The sequence below is a fragment of the Geotrypetes seraphini genome, chromosome 17, assembly GCF_902459505.1.
Source record: "Geotrypetes seraphini chromosome 17, aGeoSer1.1, whole genome shotgun sequence".
Lineage (NCBI taxonomy): Eukaryota > Metazoa > Chordata > Amphibia > Gymnophiona > Dermophiidae > Geotrypetes > Geotrypetes seraphini.
The window spans coordinates 24039866-24067719 of record NC_047100.1 but is presented as its reverse complement, the minus strand read 5'-3'; the positions used below and the strand labels follow the sequence as shown (position 1 = coordinate 24067719).

The 27854-nt window shown below is 43.2% G+C and overlaps 1 protein-coding gene across 2 annotated transcripts in view; it reads right to left on the bottom strand.

Annotated features, from left to right (window-relative positions):
- Window positions 1-1377: 1377 nt before the first annotated feature.
- The window catches only part of LOC117351444 (monocarboxylate transporter 2-like), a 36579-nt gene continuing 10102 nt past the window's right edge, over window positions 1378-27854 (bottom strand). Inside the window, exons 1-5 of one of the 2 annotated variants that reach the window (XM_033926730.1) lie at window positions 23087-23121; window positions 21700-21925; window positions 14251-14394; window positions 5935-6798; window positions 1378-3518 (exon numbers count right to left, since the gene is read on the bottom strand). In XM_033926730.1, the coding sequence (XP_033782621.1) occupies window positions 3247-3518; window positions 5935-6798; window positions 14251-14394; window positions 21700-21916 (1497 nt within the window). In that variant the 5' untranslated portion in view covers window positions 21917-21925; window positions 23087-23121 and the 3' untranslated portion in view covers window positions 1378-3246. Of the gene's footprint in view, window positions 3519-5934; window positions 6799-14250; window positions 14395-21699; window positions 21926-23086; window positions 23122-27854 lie in introns of those variants that run through there. The other variant, XM_033926729.1, reaches the window with a different exon arrangement.

Below are 27854 nucleotides of genomic sequence, written 5' to 3'. Positions count from 1 at the left end.
GCTGATGTCTCCTCTTTTCTTTACAAATTGTATTTCTTCCCTTCTTACCTTGTGTTTAACAATGTTAATTTTTAGCACAATAAGTTTATTTATTAATTGTATGGACTGTTTTGTTACCCAACATATGTAACTTTTTAAATGTACACCGCTTAGAAACTTGGTTTAAAGCGGTTAATCAAGCCATTTAATAAACTTGAAACTTAAACCTGATCAGCACACGTAACACTTCCTCTAACCCCACCCGGGGCAATTAATTTGGCGCCCTCCACACCCGTTATTGATGAGGCTGATCAGCACACGTAATACTTCCTCTAACCCCACCCGGGGCAATTAATTTGGCGCCCTCCACACCCGTTATTGATGAGGCTGATCAGCACACGTAACACTTCCTCTAACCCCACCCGGGGCAATTAATTTGGCGCCCTCCACACCCGTTATTGATGAGGCTGATCAGCACACGTAACACTTCCTCTAACCCCACCGGGGGCAATTAATTTGGCGCCCTCCACACCCGTTATTGATGAGGCTGATCAGCACACGTAACACTTCCTCTAACCCCACCCGGGGCAATTAATTTGGCGCCCTCCACACCCGTTATTGATGAGGCTGATCAGCACACGTAACACTTCCTCTAACCCCACCCGGGGCAGTTAATTTGGCGCCCTCCACACCCGTTATTGATGAGGCTGATCAGCACACAGTAACACTTCCTCTAACCCCACCCGGGGCAATTAATTTGGCGCCCTCCACACCCGTTATTGATGAGGCTGATCAGCACACAGTAACACTTCCTCTAACCCCACCCGGGGCAATTAATTTGGCGCCCTCCACACCCGTTATTGATGAGGCTGATCAGCACACGTAACACTTCCTCTAACCCCACCGGGGGCAATTAATTTGGCGCCCTCCACACCCGTTATTGATGAGGCTGATCAGCACACGTAACACTTCCTCTAACCCCACCCGGGGCAATTAATTTGGCGCCCTCCACACCCGTTATTGATGAGGCCGATCAGCACACGTAACACTTCCTCTAACCCCACCCGGGGCAATTAATTTGGCGCCCTCCACACCTGTTATTCTCGAGGCTGCTCAGCACAAGCAACATTTACTTTTTTTATTTATAACATTTTATTGAAGAAATACATAATACAGTAAAATAGTACACGCGCTCTTTTTATTGCACTCCTTTGTGCAACGAACCCCACCTCGGGGCAAGTAATTTTGCGCCCTATTTACCTGTTTTTTGTTGTTTTTTTTAAACAAAAATACTTATTTCATTTAAAACATTTTTAAAAGAATTACCTTAGATTGTTATTTACCTGTTATTCTCGAGGCTGCTCAGCATAAGCAACACTTACTTTTTTATTTGTAACATTTTATTGAAGGAATGCAATAAATACATAATACAGTAAAAATAGTACACGCGCTCTTTTTTTTTTTGCACTCTTTTGTGCTATGAATTCTACCTCGGGGCAATTAATTTGACGCCCTTATTTACCTGTTATTCTCGAGGCTGTTCAGCACACACCACACCGGCTCCAGGGAAGCGCGTAGGTCACCCGCCTCGGGCTCCGCGTCGCCTCCTGTCCCCGCCGCCTCCGCCTCCTCGCGCTCAGGTGGTTCTCGGCGGCGAACTCGACCCGCAGGCTCGCCCTGTCGCGTGATGAAATCGAGGCGTAGACGACACGCGCACGTTGGCGCCAGAACGCCGTGTGAAAGAGGCGCTCGCGCCGGGTGTCAACAGGAGCTCGCGCCGGGTGGAAGAGGCGCTCGCAGTCCGGGAGCAGGAGAAGATGCACACGATGAGCTCGCCGCTCGCGCACGAAAGGTTCCGCGGCTTAGAGACTCAGCAGACCACCAGCTGCTTGCAATAATATAATCACTGACGTCCGCCGGAGAGGGGGGGGGGGCGGATATCCTTTGCCCCGGCGGGGACCTACCACCTTGCCACGCGGAGAGAGGGGGGTGCGCAAGCGCCTACAGAGCCAGTGCGAATACTGGGGAAAGCAATTGCCCCTCTGCCCCCCCCCCCCCCGTTCCCACGCCTATGGACTGACCTGGGTGTACAGAGAATGATCAATGATACTAGATAAGATGTTGCATCCTTCTTGAAATGCTCTGAAGGTTATTTATCAAAATTTTAAATTAGCAGCCAACGGCTTCTTTTTGCTCCCAGATCCTTCCGCCATGGAGAAGGCCAGAGGGAGTAGAGTCACTTCAGCACAGCAAAGCCTGTGTCACTGCTGCCCACATGTAAATCGGGCCTTGGCAAGGAAGCCCTGGCCTCTTCTATTAGGAGGAAGACCTGCCCAAAAATTTAGGATCCTTCAGATGTATTAGTCCATAATAGCAAATGCATCATGGAGGCTAATGTCACCTAAAAGCAAGAAGGTGGACTGCATTTGTATTTATCATTTTGTTTGTTTTCTTTTAGCATGTACTTAAATTGCACAAACACATATTAGCATTAGGCTTTTTTTTAATGCAGTTTCAAATGGGAAATAGCACAGGATGGAACAGTATGTGGGGGGAAAAAAAAAAGTGTTAGAATCACGTCACTCCAAAGATTATTTCAGCAGCACAACCACTTACAAGCCCATATTTATTGATGCTATTACTTTCAACAGTTAATACCTAGAAAAGGGCATCGGGGTACATTTTAAAAGTGACCGACCATAGCGCCACACCCAGCTGGTTTTCATACATATTGGGCTCTTTTTTAATTGTTGCACTACAGTTAACTTTGCATGTGAAAAAAGTGTTTCTCCTCAAAGCCCATCACCAATATCACAAAATATAGTGCAATTATCCAGTGGCTTAGCAAGGGAGGTCAGCACCCAGCATAGCCATGCCATGCACCCCTCACTCTTCCCCAAACTTTTTCCCACCACTTGAGCAAACCCTCCCCTCCCCCCTTTGAAATGTTCACCAGCATAAGCCAGAGCGTCAACTCCTTTCTGATGTCCCGTGTCGGGTCATCAACTGGATCATGCCGCAATAAGGACATTATGTTCATATATTTGCATATTAGGACTTTTTATTTATCTGCTTTTACATGTATTTTAATTCGAGTTCATAAAAATAAAGATTGTTTGTCTTAAGGTTGACGTGTTCTATCCTACTCCGCCCACCTCCCCGCTTGACGTATTATATCCTACTCCCCCCCCCCCCACTTGCTTTCTTTTCATAGACAATTTACAAAATAATATTTTCTCAGCTCACTTACAGTCTTTATGGTTCACCCTATGGGGAAACCCTGGCTAGACTTTCAAGTTGGATTTTCGTGGACTGTATGCTTCCGCTTCCACTCCTACCCAGACCATATCCATCATCTGTTGCCATTAAACCCTTGGTTTCCTTCCGTGCTGCTTCCTTTTGCTGCTGCCCCGCTTCTTTCTCGATCATACGATAACTGTAATAGTTCATGATGAAAAGAAATATCCCAGCCGTTAGCATAACGGCTCCACATTTATAAAACATGTATTTGTAATCGCTGAAAGTGTCCACAATGATTCCTGGGGGGGGGGGGAAAAGAAAAAAAAAAATCCAAAAATTATAAGTGAACAAAGAGAGGGAAAATTGAGACTGAGCTGTCAACTGGGCATTTATCATCCAATGGAGTAGAGTTTATGGGATCACAAGCTAATCATTCACAGCTTTGGAAAGTACTTCCCCAAACCGTGCGACTAGCACACATTCGCCGTCTCGGATTGTGATCCAGAAAACCCTGGCAAACATTTAGGGCTCCTTTTACAAAGGTGCGCTAGTGTTTTTAGTGCGCGCTATAGCGCACGCTAGCCGAAAAACTACCGCCTTTGTAAAAGGAGCCCTTAATCACCACATAATGGGCACCATTTATGATCGCAATCTTCCCACCATTTTTTTTTTTTAAACAGAAAGATTTTATTTTTACATGTTATAGAACAGTATCACAGAAAAAAAAATTGTATATATATATCTACTATAATAAAACGCTAAGTGTGCATGCGCACGCTTACCTACATGTTCCCTGATCTGTATGTCCGTGGCACGCTTGGGGTTCTATTCTAATGACCTGCGGCAGGTAACATGCCGCGACTCCCCCCCCCCCCCGACGCTGACCCTACCCAGCACACTCGAAGCCCCCGTTGACCCTCCCAGCCAAACCTCCCACCGCGAGACAAACACAAACCTCCCAGCTCCAGCAGCGTCTGAGACAGAGTAAACACGCTGCTTCGCATCCTACTGGCCTGATTTCCTCTGCCGCGTCCCTGATGACATCATCAGAGAGCGGCAGAGGAAATTAGGGCAGTAGAAGGACGCGAAGCAGCGTGTTTACTCTGTCTCAGACGCTGCTGGAGCCGGAAGGGTCAGCTGGGGAGGGGGGGGTTCGGGTGTGCCAGGTAGGGGGGGTTAAATGGAAACATGCTGCTCAGGGGGATGTGATGGAGGCAGGCAGGCTGGCATCGGGGGGGGGACAAAGTCTGGAAGATAGTGATGGGGACATAGGAAGGAGGTACTGGGGGCACTAAGCAGGACAGCGGTACTGGGGCACTAAGGACACAGTACAGAGGCACTGGGGGCACTAAGGACACGGGAAGGAGGCACTAAGGACATGGGAAGGAGGCACTGGGGGCACTAAGGACACGGGAAGGAGGCACTGGGGGCACTAAGGATATAGGGAGAGACACAGACAGAAAAAATGACGGACAGACAGGCAGTGTCCAAGGAGAGAGAGACAAAGAAAAAAAAAACAGACACACATCTACTCTAGCACCCATTAATGTAATGGGCTTACACACTAGTGTGTGTGTATATGTATATGTATGTATGTATATATATGTATGTATGTATATTTATAAATAAATAAAATTAAGCTAGGCGGCTAGGTACATCAATCTAGGTGTCTAATGGTAGGTGCTTTTAGAGAATCAGAGTCTGTGTTTAGGCAAAACACCAACCCTCACAGTTTAATTTTAACTGGGTATTTTCCACTGGCACTTGGATATCTGGTTTCAGTACCCACCTGGAAGTGCTTTCTGGTTAACAATCATATTCAAACTACAGAATGACACGGTGACAGAATTCACCACTGTTCCCGTCCCCATGGATAACTGCGTGACCATCTCCCATGTCATTCTTTAAGGAGAGAGGGAAGAATCAGTATGAATGAGCCCAACCACCGACCCTCAAGCCTTAAATTGAAGAATGCTGGTGTAGAAGGACAGAGGCTGAGATAGACGCTAAAGACACGAGATAGTTAGAACATAAGACCACAAGCATTGCCATACAGGGACAGACTGAAGGTCCATCAAGCCCAGTTTCCAACATAGGCCAATTCAGGTCACAAGTACCTGCCAAATAGTAGCCACATTCCAGAGCTGAGATTGTGATGTCATAGAGCCTCATTCCACCAATGCCTAAGAGCCAATGCCTAAGAGTCACAGTGGCTTCATTTTCCGATACTTGGCTCATATAAGGATCAGTGTATGAATGGGTTCAGACACTGACCCTCAAGCCATGCATTGAAGAATGCTACTGTAGAAGGACTGAGGTTGAGATAGACACTAAAGAATGACACTGGATGGTTTCCCGCGATGATCCGCGGGGACAGGAACCGTGATGAATTCTGTCAATAAGTCATCCTCTGATTCAAATCACTAACCAAATAGCTTACAGATAAAGCTGAGACAGACTTCCTTGCAGTTTTATGAAATCTGTCACATATGTAAATCCCAGAACTTACAGATATAGGTTGTAGAATTATCACTGTTTTATAAGTATATTAATAAAGGCCCTGCCTTCATTGAGCCTTTTGTAAAATACCTTGTAAACATCCTGAATTGAGCTTCCCTTGGTCTACCAAGACATTTGGGCTTTTTGTCAAACAAGCTTTCCTCCTTTTTTACCTTTCATGGATCATAGAATAGTCATAAATGCAAAATGTCCTACCTCCAACAGGTGGTCCAAACAGAAGTGGGAAGCATTCAGATAGAGTTACAATCCCAACAGCACTTCCAAAGCGTTGTGCTCCAACAATATCCATTAGGGCTTCAAACAGCAATGCACAGACCATACCAAAAGCCAGGCCAAAAACTGTGGAGTAGATTACTACACCTATATAACTTAAAGCAAAGGGGCACATAAGATGACAGAAACCATTAAAAATAATAGAAAAACTTAAAAAATATTGAACTCGTGGCCTCATCCACTTGATGTTTGCAATCAGTCCAGTGGTAGGTCTAGCAATCATATCAGCTATAGCCAGTGCTGACAAGAGGAAGGCCGATGAATATTCATCAAATCCAAGATGCTTTCCATATGGTATTAAGAAAACAATAGGCACAAAAAACCCAAAAAACAATATCACATTTCCAACCAGGTAAATTAGAAAACCTCTATGTTTTAAAAGAGAAAAATCAAGATATTTATTCAATTTGTCACAACAGTTTTCCTTTTTCTCATTTTCGTTTGCTGTCATTAAGCTAGTAGCTTGAAGGCAGTCAAATTTCTTGGATACTTCCTGGGCTTCCTCTTGAATATATTTGCTTATCTTCTTTTTACTGCTGTCGATCACTGGTTGAATAGGTCTGAAGAGGGCACCAGCCACGCAACAGTTCAATAAGATTCCTCCCAGTATTAAGAAACTACCCCGCCAACCAAATAAATCAAAGAGAAACTGATTGAAAAGAGCAAAAGTACAAAGCAGCACAGGGCTTCCTGCCATGGAAAGACCAATAGCCATTGGTCTTCGGTTGAAGAAGTATTTCCCGATGATTATCAATGAAGGCTGTAGGTTGAAAGAAAGGCCAAGACCTGCAGCAAACCAATGGAGAACGTTAAGTCATCCAAAATGTTACGTGGAGTCTATAAATATTGAAGAACATATGCAAGTCATGAACTTTTAACTAAGGCGCCTAAGTAACAAACGCCATTTAAAACAGCACCATTGAAGCGCCTAAATAGTGCGCACTGGAATCGCACTTACATAGGTGCTTTAGGCCACCAAACACCACTATGGGCGTGTCTAACACCAGAAGACGGCCTACTGCAGCTACATAGGCATGATTCAAGGCATAGATAGGCATGATTCTCCATAGGGCGCCATCACGTGATTGACATGCAATCAGTAGCCAATTTTTAGGTAGCCGCCAATATCGGCGCCCTATAAAGAATCTGGACCCGAATGTGTGCATGCTTTTGTTTTTATGAGTTCAAGAGCATATTCGGTCCACTAACCAGATAATTATTTCAGCTTTTTCTGGATATCCAGCTGAAGATCATCAACATCATGATACTGCCAGCGGTCCAAATCTATAAATGAATTTTATAGGGATTTTCTTGTTTTCAATCCACATGAAATCACAAACTTTATCACAAAAAATTACATGCCTCCAGAATTTTAGAATGGAAGCTAGGGGAGATTGGGCCCTCAGGCACTGCTGGTTGTTCCAATATTCAGTCTGGCCCGTGTGCCCTGCTGAGAAAAAAAGGTACCAAAATGGAGTTACAAGAAACAGAGAAAGTTTGGAGGAGTAAATTTGGGCAACTTTAATTTTCGAGAGGTTTGTGTACTATAGGGTCAGTAGAAAGAGATTATGCAATTTTTCTTCACATGGATTACAAAGATATATGTTTTATGTTTGCTATTTTTCAAATGCATTTTTCCATAAAACATATTTTATGATAAAGATTTCTAATTTTTTAGAAGTAATTGGTCCGTACCTGAGGCTGAATGTTTGTAAGGTCATGCGGTTGATATCCTTGGTCTAGTGGTATAAATAAGTCACCTTCCCCACTTTTGGTACCTTTTTGCTCATATATAATTACCGTACATTTACTGTTTTACTAAGAATTGGCTCCTGGTTAACATATAAAATTTTATATTGCATGCATTGGTAATGTGCTGATTTGCATGATTCTTCAGCTCATTACCATATTTTCCATAACTTTTAGAATGCATTTACTAAATTTTGCATACAAAAGTCAAATACAGTGGTACTTTGGATTACGAGCATAATCCGTTCCAGGAGCATGATCGTAATCCATAATGCTCGTTTATCAAAACAAAGTTCCCCATAGAAAATAGTGGCAACAGCAACGATTCGTTCTAGAACCCGGGGTCTATACCTGTCGGGTGCTGCAGCGCCTCTCCTCCGTCTGCCTCCTCCGTCGGTCATCTGAAGAAGAACCCTACAGTGCTGCTTCGGGGGGGGGGGGAAAGCCAGCCGCCGGAGAACCCCACAATGTCGCTTCGGGGGGGATGCCAGCCGCCGGAAAACCCCACAGTGCCGCATCAGAGGGATGCCTCCTCCATCCGCCAGCCAACCCTCCACATCGGATGCCCCCCGCATGCTGGAGATCCCCCACCTGAGCGCCGCCCCACCCTTATGTTGCACATGACACGTACAACGCCGATGATTGACGCTGTGCGCGTCACAGGCAACGCGCAGGCGGGACAGCACCCAGCCGTGCAGGCCCAGAGGTCCTCCAACCTGCGGAAGCCACCCGATGTAGAAGGCTGGCCGGAAGCCGGAAGAGGAATCCCCCGAAGCGGCACTTCCTGGACTGTAAGTGCTCGTTGATCGGGGCAGAGCTCGGTTTGCGAGTCAAAAGTTTGCTGAGTGTTTTGCTCGTCTTGCAAAACACTCGCAAACCGAGGTACCACTGTAATGTGATTTCATATAAATGCAATTTGCCCTTTTGTACATGCTGTCACAATTTGTTAACCACAACCTAGCTCAGTAAATCAGTCTATGCAAAATATTTTTTTACAAATGGTTACAAAACTTTTGGGCTCATTTTCAAAAAAGATAGACATCCGAAAGATAGCATTAACTGGCACTTAGACGCCTTACTAGTCAAAATGTCCAAGCAGGCATTTTCAAAACTGAGTTTCTAGATGTCTTTCTGGTCGTTTTGACCCCAAGGCATCTAAATCTTAAGGGGGCGTGTTAGAGTTGTGTTGTGGGTGGGATTAGGGTGGTCTCAGCACTTGGGACGTTTTACAGCGATAAACCTTTTACAAAACGTCCGGGACACCATTTGGACGTTTTGGGCTAGACCTGTTTTTAAAAATGAATAAGGGTCAATAAAAAGGTACCCAAACTGACCAGGTGACCATTGGAGGGATGAAAATGTGGCCTCCACACACTCCTCCAGTGGTCACTGACCCCCCCCTCCCACTCCACAAATATCTGCATGAAACAGTGCACATCTGTCTCTGTGACAGCTCCAGATACTATGGCCAGTACTAGCACAGCTGCAAGCAAGTGTCTGGAGTAGCCTGGTGGTCAGTGCAGTGGACTGCAGAGAAAGGGACGCAGGCCCATATGCCACCTTTCCCCATCTAACATTACCCTCTATCTCTATCCTCCTCCCCCAGCCATCAAGGATCTCTTCTGTCTCTTTTGTCACTCTGCCATCACCCCTCAACCTCTCTTCCCCCCATTCAGCATTACCTGAACCCCCTCCCTCCACAATCCAGCTTTGCCCCTCTGTCTTTTCCATCCCCCAACTATCAGCTTCCCCCCCCCCCTTGTCCTCTCTCTTTCCTCCCATTTCCTGCCTCCAACATTACTGTACGAGTCTCATAGGTCTCTTTTTCCCTCCCCCCGGAACTAAAACAGAAAAATGAACTGGGAGCTTCCCCTTCCTGCTGCATGTCTGTCATTAACTGCTGCCCTCCAGTTCAGGGATTGTCAATAAAGAGAAACTGTGCGCAGGGCCATGGAGCTCTGCATGCCTCTGAAAGCTCTGCCGGTCCTGCCTGAACAGGAAGTTGCGTTATAGGCGGCAGGACCGGTAGAGTTGTCAGTGGAATGTTGAGATTCCACCAAATTAACATCCAAATGTGCTGCTAAGTGCTCTTGATACAATAAAAAGCTATTTTCTATAAAGCACATTCAAGAATCAGCGCCATGAGGCCAGTGGCTAGGGAACTGGCTGGCACGGCTTCAGCATCCCCATCAGCCATTTAAAGTCAAACAATTTTTACTGATGAAAATATGCACCAACAGTAAAACAGCAGACAAGAAGGCATAACAACAAGGATGATAAAGCCAAGAAAGAGCAAACAAAACAGCAGAAAAAAACATACAGGTGCATATCTCCCAAGCCCCAGAACCCCACCACCACCCCCTTCTCCCCGCCCAACCAGAACAACAACAAAAAAAACAAAACAAAACAAGAAGGAAGGTCAGAACAAGAACCAAGCAAAAGCAGAACTTTCAGGGCCCTGGACTCTGATGAGCCCGAAAGAAGCAGAGACCTCCCAAGGAAGGAAGAGAGAAAGAAAGAGAAAAAAAAAAAAAAAAGGGGGGGGTTGGAAAGGCCGGGAAGAGGCCAAGGCCAAGGCCGCGAACCCCTCACCACTCAGGAATCAAATAGGCAGAGCATTGAGAATCAAACTGCAGGCTCAAGGAGACAGAGAGTAAATATAAGGACCCATCAGCCATTTAAAGCGATGCAGCAATTCTGAGGGACCACAATTTCCCCCTCCCCAGATGGCTACGCCACTGGGAGTTATAGAGGTCTGAATAATGAGCTACTATTAAGTACAGTATCTTCAATGCATATCTATACCCCACCTCGCCTACTATGACTTATAATAAAGGTCTCCTTGTTTGTAGGAAAGTCTTATGATCAGTGGCCTAAAGAAGTGAAAGTTATTGACGATATTCTTCCTGTAAACGAGTCTATGACCATTCTAGGTGTAAGGCTTGATTCCGGGCTTTCAATGAAGTTGCAAGTAACAGACGGTACAAGCACGTTTTGCACAAATGCATTTGTTACATCGATTAAAACCCATATGATTTTCGTACAGTAGTTCAGGCTATGGTTTTGTCGAGACTCGACTACTGCAATGCCCTGTACCTTGGAATAACAAAAGCAAGGCGCAGGGCTCAAAACGCAGCAGCAAGATTGATACTTGGATTGTTGAAATATGACCCTATTTCACCCTATCTTCAACAACTGCACTGGTTACCAGTTGTTTGCAGAATACATCTGTCGCCAATTCTTGAATGGAATCGTAGCAGAATTGTTCAAAAATAATAAGCTTCGTCACTCGGAGGAGAGGAGACAGGTTTAGAACAAATGCGAGGAAGTTCTTTTTTACTCAGAGGGTGGTGGACACATGGAACACGCTTCCGGAGGTTGTGATAGGCCAGAGCACACTTCAGGGTTTCAAGGAAGGTTTAGATAGGTTCCTAAAGGTTGAGGGGATTGAGGGTTACAGATAGATATAGAGGTAGGTTACAGAAATGGTCAGGAACCACTTCACAGGTCACAGACCTGATGGGCCGCCGCGGGAACGGACCGCTGGGCGCGATGGACCTCTGGTCTGACCCAGTGGTGGCAACTTCTTATGTTCTTATTTACCAAGCAGATCATTACGTTCTAAGAATTTAGCTTTACTGAAAATGAATGCTAACCCGAGGATGGTGGAGACGGGTAAAATGACTTTCTGTTGTGCAGGAGTTAAAATACGGAACTCCCTTGTGAGCCAAATACGAAATTGTCGTGAGAGGGGCCTGTTTAGAAAATTGCTAAAGACACAATTATTTGTAGACGCCTTTTTCTACTCAGTAATTTTTCTCTGGTTTAGCTGAATAATTATTTATGATCTTTTTATTTAAACTTTTGTTGCTATTTTGCAGATGTTTTTAGGACTGTTTGTTTTATTATGTTCTTTTTATAATTTACTAGTATTTTAGCCCGTTACATTAACGTGTGCTAGAAGTCTGTCCAGCTCTCTTAGTCCTTTGCCCCCCCCTTCCCTTCCCGTAGTCCCGACAAACCTGCCGACTCTAGTAGCGTCTGCAGCACTCTACACACGCAGCTTCGTGGCCTTCTACTGTCCTGATTTACTCTGGCACGTCCCTGATGACATCATCAGAGACGCGGCAGAGCAAATCAGGGCAGTAGAAGGGCCCGAAGCAGCGTGTGTAGAGTGCTGCAGACAGGTTTGGAGTCTGGACCGCGGGAAGGGGTGGAGCCGGTCAGACGTCGGGAAGGGATGGGAGACCGCAAAAAACTTATTGTTTTTTTGCTGCAAGAGAGCAGGGAGTCCAGCGCTGGCGGCCAGTCCTGCCGCAAGTGTAGTTAGGTGCTGGAAGGCTGGGGACTTGCGCGTGCGCACTCCTGCCGCCACAGACTTACATCTCACAGATTAGGGAAAACGGAACACGCAGGTAGGAGTGCGCATGCGCAGCTAGAGTTTTATTATATAGGATGTATGTAATTCATGTAAACCCTTTAGTTTTAAATGGTAGAGAAATTTTTTTACACAAATACATTTTGACAAATGAAGGATGTGGGCTCAGGTCTCTCCCCCCTCAGGAACGACAGGCAATTCCAGCACATATGACTTTTCGTTAAAAACTCGAAAGCATATTTATTTTAACAGGTGTTGCCTGGGCTTAACTTCGGGGGGGGGGGGGGGGACAGCCTGGAATGCAGTTCTACCACTTCTATTCAGACTCCAGAGCAGCAGGGGCGTTCACTAACTGCCCCAGCAACCTTCCTTCCAAGAAATGCGCGCAGAGCAGGAAGGGATGGAGAGAGCCCGGAGCAGCAGAGAACAGTCACTTGATTCCCTAATTTGACTCCCTCTTTTTCTGTGGCTGCTGCCCCAACCCCTCCCAGCTCCACAGTTCCACTTTTTCCTCACTAACCAAGGTAACAAAGAACAGCGAGACCATCTCCACCGTACAGAAAATAATGACAGTGGAGGTGGGGGTTAAAAAAAATGATCAATTAAAGCTACTTTATTAACTGATCATTAATTTTGAGAGTGACACAAACCTAATTTAATATAATCTCATTCTATTACTGTTAATTAGCATCTGATGGCTTTCAACTGGGTGTTCTTCTCACCAACTGAGTAGTAAAATTGCTTTTATTTTATGTTTCCTGGTAATTTTATGCTGAAATCTCACATCTAGGCCATTTTTTTTTTTCCCTGGTTTGCAGCCGCTTTAATGGGGCTCTCGAGGCCTACATCATTAAAAACCGTTAAGATCAAATTTCTGCATTTCCCCTTGGCGACAGTTTTTGTTTGCTACCGTGAAAGGAAAGGCGAGGATAAGACGAAGAGATCAAATACGGTAGTTAAGTCCGAACAGGGGAAATATTTTGAAGGCGGTTGTAAAACTGGCTGCACACGTTGATACATACAGTTCAAGCTCCTACTGCGGACCTACAAGTGTGTTCGCTCTGCCGCCCCTCAATAAGAGAAGAATTCTTGACAAATTTAAGAGCAAACTTAAGGGCTTCCTTTTTAAAGACGCTTTCAGTGATTAACTGAATTCCTTATGTTTTTAATCTTTCCTTAAATTACAATAAATTTCTTCCCCTTTTCCCGATGTATTTTTAACCTTAATTGTTTCTTTTATATTTAATTGTATTTCTTCCTCCAACTTTCCCATTGTTTGATCTTGTATGTAAAAAGAGTCTTGTTAGTTATGTTTAGTTGTGTTATTTTAGGTTATGTATTTTACGATATTTTAATACGTTTAGTAATAATTTTGTCAGTCATGTTTGTTAGAAACATAGAAAGATGACGGCAGAAAAGGGCTATAGCCCCATCAAGTCTGCCCACTCTTCTGACCCACCCCATCAAGTCTGAGTGCTAATGACCCAGTTCTTTAGCTCGACCCCTGTATGGATCCCACGTGGATGTCCCATTTATTTTTAAAGTCGAGCACGCTGGTGGCCTTGACCACCTGCACCGGAAGTTTGTTCCAGTGATCTACCACCCTTTCTGGGAAGAAATACTTCCTGGTGTCACCATTAAATTTCCCTCCTCTGAGTTTGTTTCCCCTAACTTTGTAATTTTTAGCTGTACATCGCTTAGAATTTGGAATAGGCGATTAATCAAATCTTATAATAAACTTGGAAACTTGGAATATCTCTCCTCTCATCTCTCTCGTTATACACCTCCCAGAGAACTCCGTTCCTCAGATCAGTAATTTTACTCAATGAGAGATAACACCCTAGAAATAGATACATATACAGGTTTTTTTTTTTGAACTGGTATCTTTCTATGTATTTTGAGGCCATTTCTACGGTGGTAAAAATGGCTGTAGCACTGCAGAAAATCTCTCAAATTATGAACAAACTAGTCCGCCCCTTTTTACACACCCGTGATAGCAGCTGCCGCGCAGGAAACGCTCCGACGCCCGTTCAATCCCTACGGGCGCCGGAATGATTACGGCGGCTTTGTTAAAAGGAGGCCCGGCTTTCATTCAGGCTGTAAAATATTACCTGCAAAAACGCCGATGCAGATGTAGAGCTGTACGATGTTTGTGCAGAACGATGCCGAGATCATCCCGATCCCACAAAGCAGCCCTCCGGTGATGACCACAGGTCTGCTGCCGTATCGATTCACCAACGTGCTGCTAATGAGACCTACACCAAAATTTACAAAAAAAAGAAGAAAATAATATGTCACAATCATCATGGCACATCACTTTATACGGCACTGTTTCTACCATATTCTCCGTTACATCCGGTATATCAGAGATCTCACACTCGCGGCCCGCCAGGTACTATTTTGCGGCCCGCGGTCTGTACTAGTGGCTGCCTGCTCTTTGCAGTGTCCTCCGGCTTCCCCTGGCCTCCTGCTCTTACCTTAAGATAATTACCGCAGCCTCGTTAGAATCTCGGAGAAAGCGGGAGCCTGGTCCTCAAGGCCCAGCAGAGATCAGCCCAGGCGGCAGATCGCAGGCTCTTTCGGCATCGGCGCTTCCTGTGGGTTGGTGCCGAGTGCTGGTGCCCGATCGCGGTAAGGGTTTGGGCAGGTGGATGGGCGGGGGAGGGGGGATGCCGGTTCTCGGGGGCTCACAGATCGAGTCAGCGCTCGGTTTGTGAGGCAAGATTTGCAAAAATGTTTTGCTTGGCTTGCAAAACACTCGCAAACCAAGTGACTGTATTTTATAAAATAAGCAAAAGATAAGCTCCTTCAGTGGTGTAATAAGGGTGAACAGCGCCCAGGGTGGGGTACCCCCCCGCCCCCACCGCCACTCACGCACCCCCTTCCCTTTCCCCATACATTCTTAGCTTCTCCCACATCAGTGTCAGCTCACCTTTTGACATCACTTCCTAAGCACGGGTCCTGGAAGTGACATCAGAGAGAGTGCCAATGCTGACACGGGCGGCAACCTCGCGCCAGGGACTTAGAGCTATCTAATTTTTGTAAACGAATAGGGGTCCAGAAAGCTTTATGTAACAGAAAAAAAACAAGTTTGTCTCATAGATGCAGATACTGTACATCTCATCCTCCAAGACCAAATTCGTGACCATTGAGACGCAGTAATTTGATGCTTAATCTCAATGCTCCAAATGTCCCGAAGACCAGTTTTTGAATCTTTAATCATATATCCAGATATTAATTTATACCACTGAGCGGCCTGGTGCCCCAGAAAGTCCACCTGAAAGCATAAGAATTCCAAGCTATATTGATTAGTGAGATTTTTCCATTCGATGAGAACAGGCAGTGGAGGGTGGGGCAGGGCAGGATTGGAGGCAGAGCGGGAGCGTGATGGGGCGTGACAGGGCGGGGATGGGTGGGCCTGGGGGGTGGGCGGGTCTAGGGGGTCTGGATTTTCCAGAGGGAAAAATCTGGTAACCCTACTCCTTCCTGTCCAATAAATCTAGATGTCCTGCTCTAAAATTATCCTCTTGGTGCCGGAGGTAGATGCTTGTGCTTAAATCCAGGCTCCAAGTGGCTATAAAACAAAATGTTACAGTTATGTACAGGAAAATTTGTATGATTTAGGAAATTAAAAAAAACTCAATTTACTTAGAGGTAAAATCAATTTTAATCTCCTCCCCAATGAAATGCAAAACACTGTACTTCCTTACTATTTTGCATCCAAGGTTAGCTCCTATACTATTTAAAATGGATATTTTAATGGATGCATAGCGAATCTGTATTCATTATTTGTTAGCACATTAGAGGTCAAGTCAGGCGATCCAGCGCTCCTGGCATAAAGATTGCAGTAACTTGCCTACAGGGGATCTTCCACCGCTATGTCATTTCTTATGCTGTCCAATTAGTACTTACATTCAAATTGATTCTAAAGTTTGGGTTTTCAAAATAAAGGACCTTTAAAGCGCTCCTGTGAAATAAACATGGAGAACCAAACTAATACACTTGGGAAGTCTCTGGTTTTCGGTCTACAAAGTGTATTAAAAAAACCGGCAAGCGTCCTGTGGCGTACCATAAAGGACCACCATTTACACCGATTATGTTGAGCTCACTAGGCCACATCAAATTCGAGAACCACGAAGGCGCACTCTCGTACGCTGGCGACATTCCTCTTATCGTCCCGATTAATCGCGACTCGCGACACAACGCTGTTGCTATCGAACAGAATAGACAAAGTACAGACCTGGGCCACAGCCAACAAACTCAAACTAAACACGGACAGAACCAAAATTCTACGGTTTCATAATGCTGTACGCACTGCCCCCATTCCAGGAGGACCTAGGAATTATTACATCTGCAAATATTGTACGCATTACTCACCCTGCACTGGGTTATGGGCATCAGCAGCATTCAACATTGATTTTGGCCAGGAGGAAGGGAGAGCCAAAAACCTCAAGGGCTGATACTTTTACTATATCTACATGCTTGAATTGCCATCATACCGATAAAGTGATGTAAATTGTAATGCTACGAAAGTAAACTGGAACCTGCTCTGAGCTCTTTGGGGGCAAGACGGGATCATACGGTAAGTCCAAATCAATAAAACCCCTCTAATAAAGTAGGGGCAGTTAACAGTAGAGCTAGCAAGTGAGCAGACCAGTAGAGCTAGCAAGTGAGCAGACCTTTTGAAGGTCACGTCCTCTGTGTCCCTCTTTTAAAATAGTAATGCTGAAGCGAGCTGCAGGAACAGCCCTTAAATTTCGAGGTGACACATGACTTTGGATCTGGACTTAGTCACAAAGCTTTATCACTTTGTCCTCTGGTTCCATTAGCAGTCACCCTTGAGGACTGATGAAGTGATAGTGGACAAAGAAGTATATAGATACAGTTTGGCTTTGGGATTTTTTTTTTTTTTTTTTTTACTACTGTTTCAGCTTCTTAGAAGTTGTTCAGCCGGGCGCTAAATCAATTCCAAAGATGATTTAATCATTAGAAGCTGGGTTGTTATCCTCACCCCCCCCCCAAACCAAACCTAATTCTGTGTTGAATGTAGCTTAGGTGTCTCTTCTGAACGACTGGACATTTGGACTTGATCGCAGTCCATGAGACTGAATATAGGTAACTTACCACCAGTAGCTTCTGAAAATATTTAACAGGAATTATGACTTTTCAGCACTGCTCTCAGACTACCTTTACTGATGAGAATGAAGAAATGGCTAAAGAGAAGATTTATAAATGGAAGCCAAAATGCTAGTTTTGAGACGCCAGCTCCTAGCCGACGAGATTTGTTTGAAGGAAATCCAAGTTTCGTCGCGCTGCTTTGCATTTTTATACTTGCGGCTCATAGCGAGACCGCGCCCCGGAAGAAGGTCGTTGTCACGACCAAAACACAGTCCGTGTCAGGTCTACGCCACGTTACTGTACGTTTTATCGTGTATACCTCTGGCGCCATTTATGAATAAATTATATTACAAGATCATGAGTTCCATGTTTTGGGGGGGTTTTTTTGCCTTGCGTTTGTTTTTGTGGAATGATCTTGGTGGACTTTTTTTTTGTGCTCTCTCCCAGCTGATGTGTGGCCAATTGTCTCTTTCCTAGAGAGAAACTGTAGCAACATCGGCTGCTTTGCTCATCTACTGTAGTAAGGGAGGGCAGTGGAGCAAACCATATTGGTTAAGGCACTGGCATGTGTCCTCCTCCTATCCGCTCCCCCTTACCCCTATACCTCTTTAAAGTTCCCAGCGAAAGCCTCAAACCCCCCCCCCCCAACCTACTGCTCACACCAGCGTGGGCTCTTCCTCAGACATCACTTCCTGGACCTGCACCTAGAGAGTGACATCAAAGGAAGAGTTGACGCTTGTGCGAGCAGCAGCTTGGGGGATGCTGCTCGTGCCAGGAACATTATAGAGGTACGGGGAAAAGGAAGAGGCACGCAGGGAAGGAGTGGAAGGGGGGGGGTGGAGAATAGGGCTGGGGAGGGGTGCTTCTCACCCTCACTGCGCCACTGTCTAGGGCAGGGGTGTCGAAGTCCCTCCTCGAGGGCCGCAATCCAGTCGGGTTTTCAGGATTTCATCCATGAATAGGCATGAGATCTATTAGCATACAATGAAATCAGTGCATGCAAATAGATCTCATGCCTATTCATTGGGGAAATCCCGAAAACCCGACTGGATGCGGCCCTCGAGGAAGGACTTTGACACCCCTGGTCTAGGGGGTGAACCATTTTGAGCTTGATAAACTATTGCCTAGTGGTTAATGCAATAGCCTGAGAACTTGGGGCACCTCGTTCGACTCCCACTGCAACTTCCTTGTGACTTTAGGCAAGTCACTTAATAATAATAACAACTTATTCTTATATACTGCCAAACTATTAGTTCAAGGCGGTTTACAGCAAGAAAAAACTGCACAAACAGTGAATTACTTACATAAGCATATCAAAATTTCTTAGAAAATACAAAATGGCAATTAAGTCACATTTTATCAAACAGATAAGTTTTAAGAATTTTTCTAAATAAATAATAAGCATATTCCACCATGAATTCATTGCACTAGCCTGAAATGCAAAAGTTTTTCCTAAAGAATCTCTTCTAACGACACGCTTTTACCAATGGAAACGTAAACCAGTAAGTTTTTCGTGTATTCTTAATTGAATTGCCCCAGGTTCAAAATAAGTTATCTGTATATAATTTGTGACCAGCTTTGATTGTAACCACAGAAAGGTGGTATATCATATCCCATCCCCTGTCCCTTATGGCAAGAATCCTCCTAGTAGGTTCTGAGGGGATCTTCAGGAGACGATTGGTCTCTTCTAAAGGAAAGGAAGTTCCCTGCTCCCAGGGAGAGGTGCACCTCTGCGTATGCACCATCTCTGTTAAGACAGCATCAGGAAATGCAAAATCAGCCCAGCGCTTGCAGGAAGCAAGACGAACACAGCTTCTGAGGCTGATCGCAAGTTGCGTAATTTATATGGTGCCAGAGTTACTAGCCTGTGGTACTGTGTCAATTACTGGCTTCCATGGTTGGGCAACAGGCAATGTTTAACCACAGTTTCACAATTTCTCACCTTTCTTTCCCTCCTCTCCTCCCCGAACTCTGGTTAAACTTCAGTTGAACAAATTAGATGAGAAGTGTAATAAACAGTTAAATATCAGGAAACTTGACTGTTAGCAACACAGCACATAAGCAGGGTGACAGGTCAAAAGCGCGCAAGACAATCGCGCGCAGACAACTCAGCGCTAAGACAATGGCACGCACAGACAATTGCGCTAAAGACAATTGCGCGCAACTATATCTCCGCGCAAGACAATTCAGCGCAACCATAACTGAGCGCAAGACAATTTAGCACAAGATAACTGAGCGCAATGATAATTCAGCGCGCCACTAGAGGCCGCTTGGCGCGCACGATTGTCTTGCGCGTAATTGTCTATGAACCCATAAGCAGCAGTGAAAGTAAGCGGCGCCCCTCCCCCACCCTCCCTGGTACTTTTTTACCTTTAGCGCGAGCAGCTAACTATTCTTAAAGGTAGGGTGGAGCGGGTGGGCCGGGCCCAGCCATCCGTCTGCCCGTCTGTCCTGCTGGCCTAGCGGGGCCGCGTTGGGGGGGGGGGGGTGGCAATATTTTATTTTTTTAAAACGAGCAGATATTTTGCTTGTGTAAAACACGCAAAATATCTTCCCGATTAAAAAAAAAAAAAAATACAAGCCCCGCTGTCAGGGGCTGCGCATGAGCGGGGAATTGCACATTTGCGATCCCTGCTCGCAAATGGGGACGTTCCTCCGATCGCTCCCATTTGAATATGACGTTGAGATCCAATCATTTCGCTGTCACTGCACCTGCTCTCTGGAATGCACTGCCTAATCATTTATGGATCGAACCCGCGCAAAAGCAATTTAAAGCAAAGCTAAAAACATTCTTATTCCAAGATGCTTTTGGATAACAACTGTCCCTTTTAAGGACTAAAACAAATTATAGCTTTTACCCTCACCTATTGTTTTCTCCCCTATTGTTTTCTCCCCTAAGTGTGCTTTTTTCTGAAAGATTGTAGTTCTACCTTTCTTTCCTAACTGTTGTGTAGTTAGTATATATCAGGGGTGTCAAAGTCTCTCCTCGAGGGCCGCAATCCGGTCGGGTTTTCTGGATTTCCCCAATGAATATGCATGAGATCTATTTGAATGCACTGCTTTCATTGTATACTAATAGATCTCATGCATATTCATTGGGGGAAATCCTGAAAACCCGACTGGATTGCGGCCCTCGAGGAGGGACTTTGAGACCCCTGGTATATATGTTTTTGTATGTGTCTACTAACCCAACCTGGTTCTGTTTAGTATTTTAATTCTAACTTGTTTTGTTTCTTTTTTAAGACATATTTTATTTCTGTACACCGCTTAGAAATTTGATTAAGCGGCATAAAATTTTTTCTTAATGAACTTGAAAATAAAAATCAGTCGGACCGGCCCGAATCGGAAACGGATTGCTCCGATTCGGCCAGGTTAGTGAATCTAGGCCTGAGAACCTACCCTGAAAGGAATAGAATACACATCCAGATTTCATTCCTAACCTTACCTGTCCTCCAACACACATCCCCCATCCAAAACAGAATTTCTCATAGATACAGGCGACAACCAGCTTTGTAAAATCACATTATGCTATATCTCATGTACATGCCAGTTTTGGGGTTTTTTTTTTGTTTTTTTTTTTAACTTATCACAACTAGGGCTTCTAAAATAACTGCCCATCGGACATTTCATCACGCGCTAACCCCTGCGGCACGCCAAAAAACTAACGCCTCGTCAATGGAGGCGTTAGCGACTAGCGCGGCAGGTGGTTGAACGCGTGGTATTCCGCGCGTTAACCGCCTACCGTACCTTGATAAAAGGAGCCCGTAGTCTTTTCACAATTGTTGTCAGATGCGCCTTCTGTCAAATACCAGGGTCCGCTGTAAATTTCTCAGCCCGACCAACAAGAGTTGGGGGCAGTCTCCATCGAGGGCTAAGTCCAGCGATTTTCCACTTTTTTCGTTCCATATTCTTCCGGTGGAATGAGAAAAAAAAGTGGAAAAATAAATGGCTGGATTGAGTGCACAGCCCACCATGGAGGCTGCCTCAGTTTTGTTGGCTGGGCTGAGAACTTTTCAGCGCCCCCCCTTCCCCCTTCATAATATCAGTCTGTTACCATGATGCGATGATAGATTGAAAGAGCTTCTTCATGGAACACTTGTAATTTAGGAAACAGCAAAAAAAAACCAACATGGGGTGTTTATTGCTTTGGATAAGAAGAACTGAACATGTTCAATTTTGGTACAGAAGTATAATTAGGATTACACAGCCCTTTTTTTACTAAGGTACGCTAATCGGTTAGCGCCCTTAGTAAAAGAGGGGTTAGTGATTAATATCTGTTTTTATTTTTTGTCCGTTTGTTTTATACTTTGTTTTATTGTGCATGTTTTATCTTCTACCCCGCCTACACCAATCGGATAACACAGGTAATAAATATTTAAATTATTAAATAAAATTCCATTTTCTTAATAAACTTACTATAGTGTTATAACTCTCCCACTTACCGCCACCGTACATAAAGGCCAACATAATGGAAGATATCCACGCAATCTCGCTGAAAGATGTGTCAAACACCGTCTGGATTTCTTTGAAGAAGACCGTTATCGATCTCGGAAGAGAATATGAAAACCCGATGGAAACAAAAGCTCCGCAAACGACGACCCAGCCCCAGCCCCCATCTGGAGGAATGTAGCCCAAGTCTGTGGTAGCATGGGGCGGCATAATTGGAATCTGCAAATCAAAGACTAAGGTGTGATCAAGACTTCGGCACAACAAGCACTTTGTTTAACATTAACTTAAAAGGCAATTCATTTGATTAACATTTCCAAAGAGGTAAAAAGTGGGAACAATGGGTCTTTTTTTAAGCCTTTTTGCATAGATACTAGGATTACATTTCCAAAGAGGTAAAAAGTGGGAATGGATCTTTTTTAAGCCTTTTTCCATAGAAACTATGACTATCTGACTTCCAAAAATCTGTACCAATCTAGATTTCTTTAAAAAACCCCCACCCCCCCACCCCGACTTAACTGAAGGCTTCTTAGTACTAAATATGAGGGGGGGTATTTTATTTTAATTTTTTTAAATTAAATTTTCAATAGATACATAAAAAGCAAACTTAACCAATATGAAATAAACAATAGTAATAAGTAGTCGTATTTCTAGTTGTTGCAAAGCTCAAATTATGATAAAATATTAACACCAAAGTAAAATAGAATATGGAGCAAATTCACAAATGTTATACAAGGGTAGCCTTGACTAATAAACTGGATTGACAATAAGTGATTATGTTTTAATGCAATAATTTCTTTATATTATTTTATAAGCATACTGTATAATGTATTTCCACCATTCATGGTAGGAAACTTTTAAGTTCTTTTTCCAATAAGTGAGAATAATATGCATGGCTAAATACAAGTTGTTGGGGTTTTTTGGATTTTGTTTTTTTTTTTAAGAACATAAGAATAGCTTTACTGGATCAGACACCAATGATCCATCTAGCCCGGTAACCTGTCTTCACGGAGGCCAATCCAGGTCAGATTCTAGTTATCACCATTTAAATGTGTATATTTAAACTGCAAAACACGATAACCTTAATGCCGAAAACTGTATAGTTAGCATTTAAAATGCATCACAACAGCAAATGGTTAGGAATCAAATGGAGAGAGAAAGAGAAATGACTTGTGAACCCAGGCGCTAACGCTGGTGTGGTTTTGCACCTTTTCTGGCACATGCAAGAAAAGTAAATTTGATTAACAGAAAAACATGAAATCTCAGTAGCATTTGCTCTACAAAAGAGAGCTCCACATTCTGAAATCTTATACAATGTGAGACTCAGAAGCTGGTTTGTTGCTAATTTACAGACAATATAAGTCTAAACAGGGGAAAACTTACCAGATCTGCCTGTCTTTCCCAGATGTGAGCAGTCACTTAGGGATGGAGGAAAGTTTAGTAAGGTAAGATACTCCCTTTCAAGAGGCGAAGCCAAAAAGGGTGGAGTCCAACGTTGCCCCTTCACAAGGAATCCTGCTCCACCCAGACTGCCGAGGACTTTCATTCACAGCCATTGCCAGCACGAAACTGATCACTAAGCAAGTCAGGTAAGAGATCTAGGGGGCTGTAAAATCTAAACTTACTGCGATACCCAGGGAAAGGCACATATTCTTTTCAACAGCTATCTAATTGTTTGTTGTTAAAATTTAACAATAAAATCTGGAAATTATGAGCCACATCATCCTCCCAGACCTCATATCTGAGAAAACCACATATGCTCTTTGGGGGGAAATGCAGATGTAGATACATATGAGGAGGGGGCATTTTCGATACTGCATCTAAGTCCGACTTTGGACGTTTCCTGCAAGACGTCCAAAAGTTGGGGGTGGGGAAACACTAGATGTCCAAATGGTTTTTTGGAAAATGACCTATTTGGACGTTTTGGTCCTTAGTACAACCAACTTTTTGGGGGGCCATTTTCAAATACAAATATGTCCATGTTCAGAACGTCCAAATCAAGCCCACTTGGATGCGGGAGGGACCATCTTAATGATAAGTGACCAAGCAGACATCCCAACAGGGAGGGCAATGCTGTGAACTTCACATATTTCACCGGAATCCCCTTTCAATGTATGGTACACCCTCCAAAACCTACAGTATCCAGCTGTCTACCACCCCAATACCCCTTATGACTACAGGTATCACCTATAGGACAGTATATTTTGGGTGGGTTTTGTGGAATCACACTTTCCACCATAAATGTAGTGGTTAGTGTGGCTTCTGGGACTTGCTACTCCTATGGTTCAATAGCCCATCCACCAGGCTACTTTAGACACCTCTGTGTAGGTCTACTCGGTTTTCCCATACCAGGTGTTGCTGTTCTGGAGATAGGTATGTACTTTTGTATTCTGATCTTTGTGGGGTGGGAGGGGGGTTAGTGAGCTCTGGGGAAGTGTGTAGGGGTCTTTATCTCTGCAGTGGTTATGTGGTCACTTTGGGTACAAAGGAAAAAAAACAACCCCACGAACAGGATATAGCAACGGAAAAGGAGTAGGGAAGGACACAGAGTCAAACCGTTGTGAAGACAATCAATTTATTAAAACATCATATGTTCAAAACATATATATGTGTCATATACATAAAACACAGCAGGCATGAAATCATAGCAAGCATAAAAATATAAATGTATACACTGGACCCCAACACATGCTTCACATTATTTCTATTGTCTATATGATTTTAATTATATACATTCCAGGTTGTATATGTTTATGGTTTATTTTGCTGTTCTTATAGGCTTCCATTTTACACACCCCTGAGGAAGGCTGGACATCCAGAATGTTGGTTTTGAAACTTGGCACTCGTACATTCTGTCGATTATTATGTCCAAGTGCTGACTTAGGTGGGTTTTTGGGCATCTGGATGTTTTGATTACGAGCCCTTTAGTAAGCATTTTCCTATAGACACAGGATGGGAGAAAATCCATGGTAGGACTGGTCCACTTTTATATTGACACATTCGATATCCCACTTTCCGTTAAACATCAAGGTGGTTACAATCAACAGCACAATAAAATCTTCACTTTAAAAAGTTCTCATCTTCGTTTTGGAAGTCAGAAAAGCTGGGTCTATCCAGATGTGGCAAAGACTGCACAGGAATGGAGAAAAATTTTCTCTCCTTAAGACCCTATTAAAATAGGAACGACTTTTTTGTTAGCGTATCCCTATTAATGGCTGGCTCGTTATGTGGGATCGAAATACTGTATGTTTCTTTTTATCTCCCCAGAGCAACTGAAAGACTTCCTTGATGTGAAGAAAATTATAAAAGATTATCTTTGGGATAAGAAAAAGTGTGAAAGGGGTCACACCATGCCTTTTCCTTAAAATTTTGATGTAACTAAGCTCCTTGTTGTTTACTTTTGTTTGAGGTCTAAGGAAGGGGAAAAATTGTTGTTTTTTTATTGGGATTATAATTGTCCTGAATACTCTTGGTCTCTAGGTTTCTTGTAATGAGCAACAATATATAAAGCCCAACAAAAATTCAAAGGGGTCAATTATTAATGCAGTTTAAAAAAAACCCAAAACACAACCTACTCCCATATCTCCAAAATGTGCACACTACACCCTGGACGTACTTTTTTGTATATAAAAATCATCAAGATAATTTATATGCATTGTTAACACAAGGGTAGCTAATCAGTCTGTGGGAACCTCCATTGATACTTGTAACAAAAACATGTCTTGTGAAGTTATTTTGAAATGCAATAAAACACACAATAAAATCACTAATTCCCAGTCCCACCAAACCCTTATCTCCAATTGATGCCATAACAGCAGGAGAACTTTCACATTCTACGTAAGTTGAGTGTTTGTTGGTGTACCCCAGAAAAATATTAGGTGGAGTTCTGGGTATCATCTTGGACTCTTCCCCTTTCATTTTATGAGCAGATTAATTTGCTAGTGAGAAAGTGTTTCTTCAGTTTGTGTATGCTGAAAAAAGTTAGACCATTATTCTATCGGGAGCAATTTCTCATTGTTGGCTCAGTCCACTGTGCTTGCTCAACTGGATTACTGTAATTCTGGGTTATCTGGGTATCAAGCAAGGCAGTTTGCAACGCCTTCAGTTGTTACAAAATACAGCGGCAAAATTCAATGTTGGGAAACCAAAGTTCGATCATATTTCTCCTTTGCCGAGAAAGCTTCATTGGTTACCTGTCTGTTATAGGATCCAATTTAAATGCGCAAGCATCATTTTTAAACTTCTTTATGGAATATTTGACCTTTGGATTCCTTTATGTTGGAATACATAGAGATCCTGCTATACGAGGAACACTAAGTTATCGTGTCCCTCTCTTAATGGAATTAAATCAACTGTGAAACTCTGTAAGTCCTATACTTTCAAGTTAGTAGAGATTTGGAACGGACTACCGGGTCCTATTAGAACGATAGGTCAACTACAAGTATTTCGGAAAACCTTAAAAACTCTTGCTTTTTTCACAATATTTAAAAAGTTTACTTAACCAATAACAATGCAAGTTAAATTTTATGATAGTATCTTCTCTTCTGACTATTTGTAAACTATTTATAAACCGAGTCAAGCTCCGACGAGAGATGACCTGGTATATAAACCGAAGATTAGATTAGATTTCACGATAGTTTAAAAAAAAAAAACCTTTGGGAATCACTGCCCTAGAGTTAGAAAAGACCCTGGATTAGCTAGCCTTCACCCCAAAATGCCTTAAAGGTAATCAGGAAAACAAATTTGTGTGTATATCTCCCTGTAACAAGGGACAATGCTAGCAGCATTGTGAGTGTAACAATATGTATGCAGTGAAAGCTGAGAAGTTTACAAAGTAGCTTTTAAGATAGAGATAATCTAAAAATCAAACACACACGATGCACCCACAGCTTAATTCAAATCTAAATACCCTTTAACCTCACATAAGACGGTGTTAGTTTAAATGAAATAATTTTACAACTTAAAAAACGGTCAAGTCAAATTTTTCAACAAAAAGTTTCACTTTATTATACGAAACACGACATGACATCAAGTAAAAATGCAAATTGTGCAATTATGGCAATGTAAAAAAAAAAAAAAAATCCACACATCTGCCCTCAAAAGGACTACAGTACTTACTAATATACCTGAGCACTGAACATTTAATGCTATTTAACAGATGAAAGACACAGGGCACACAAATATGCAGATAAACGTGTCAATACTCAAAAATAAAAAAATAATAATAAAGCCTTGTTAGGGTATATTTGACAAGAATTGCTCAAAACAGGAACACAGATTACAGAGAGAAATTACAAATTCACCACCCCCAAAATAAAATCCTTCCTGCTCCTTGGGTTTCAAAGTTCTGACACAGGCTAAACCCATACTTTCAAGGTATGTTTTGTTTTTTTTTGCCATGGTTTTGAGAGAGAAAATACAGTTTTCTGTGATTTACCACATTATTGTACCTTTGGTGCAGTTACATGCTTCATATTGTGCAACTTCACGTTTAAAAAATTTGAGGCGAGTGCAACAATCCAATTTTTATTTTTTTTTTCTTTCTTTTTCACTTCAAAGTGGCAAAATGTTCTAGCTTTATTACTGTTCAAAGTTATTTGTGCATAAAAGATTCAGTATAGTCTGCTCCCACATTAAGTTTCAGGCTTTCAAAATACTAGAGAGTTTTCATCCAGCTCAAAAATGACTCAACAACACGGACCAGGTCATACTTTTAGTGCAGAAAAGTGAACAAACAAATTCACTGGAGAATAAAACCACGGTGGGTTTTTTTTTTTCTACTTTACATAACACAGCACCTGTCAATTACTAATTCAATATTCTAGTTCCTGTTTTCAAGTAAGATTGAGAAGTTATGCCTAATAAATAAATACAGAAGATTGTCAGAAAGCAAGAAATTCTAGTAAATGTTCAACCAATCTTTTAAACACAAGGAAGAAAAACGGTGAAAAATCACTTACGTATTAATTCAACACTGTATCCTAAAAGGGAGGGTGCTTCAAAGTTTGCAGCTGCAGAGTACACTTCCCCCTCGGTATTCGCGGTTTCGATTATTCGCAGGGTTTTTTCTCTGGCTCCGCCCCCAAATTTACATCACAGGAAATGGCCACTCCCAGCATTTTAACAGAGGAAATCGCTTCTCCTGACGTTT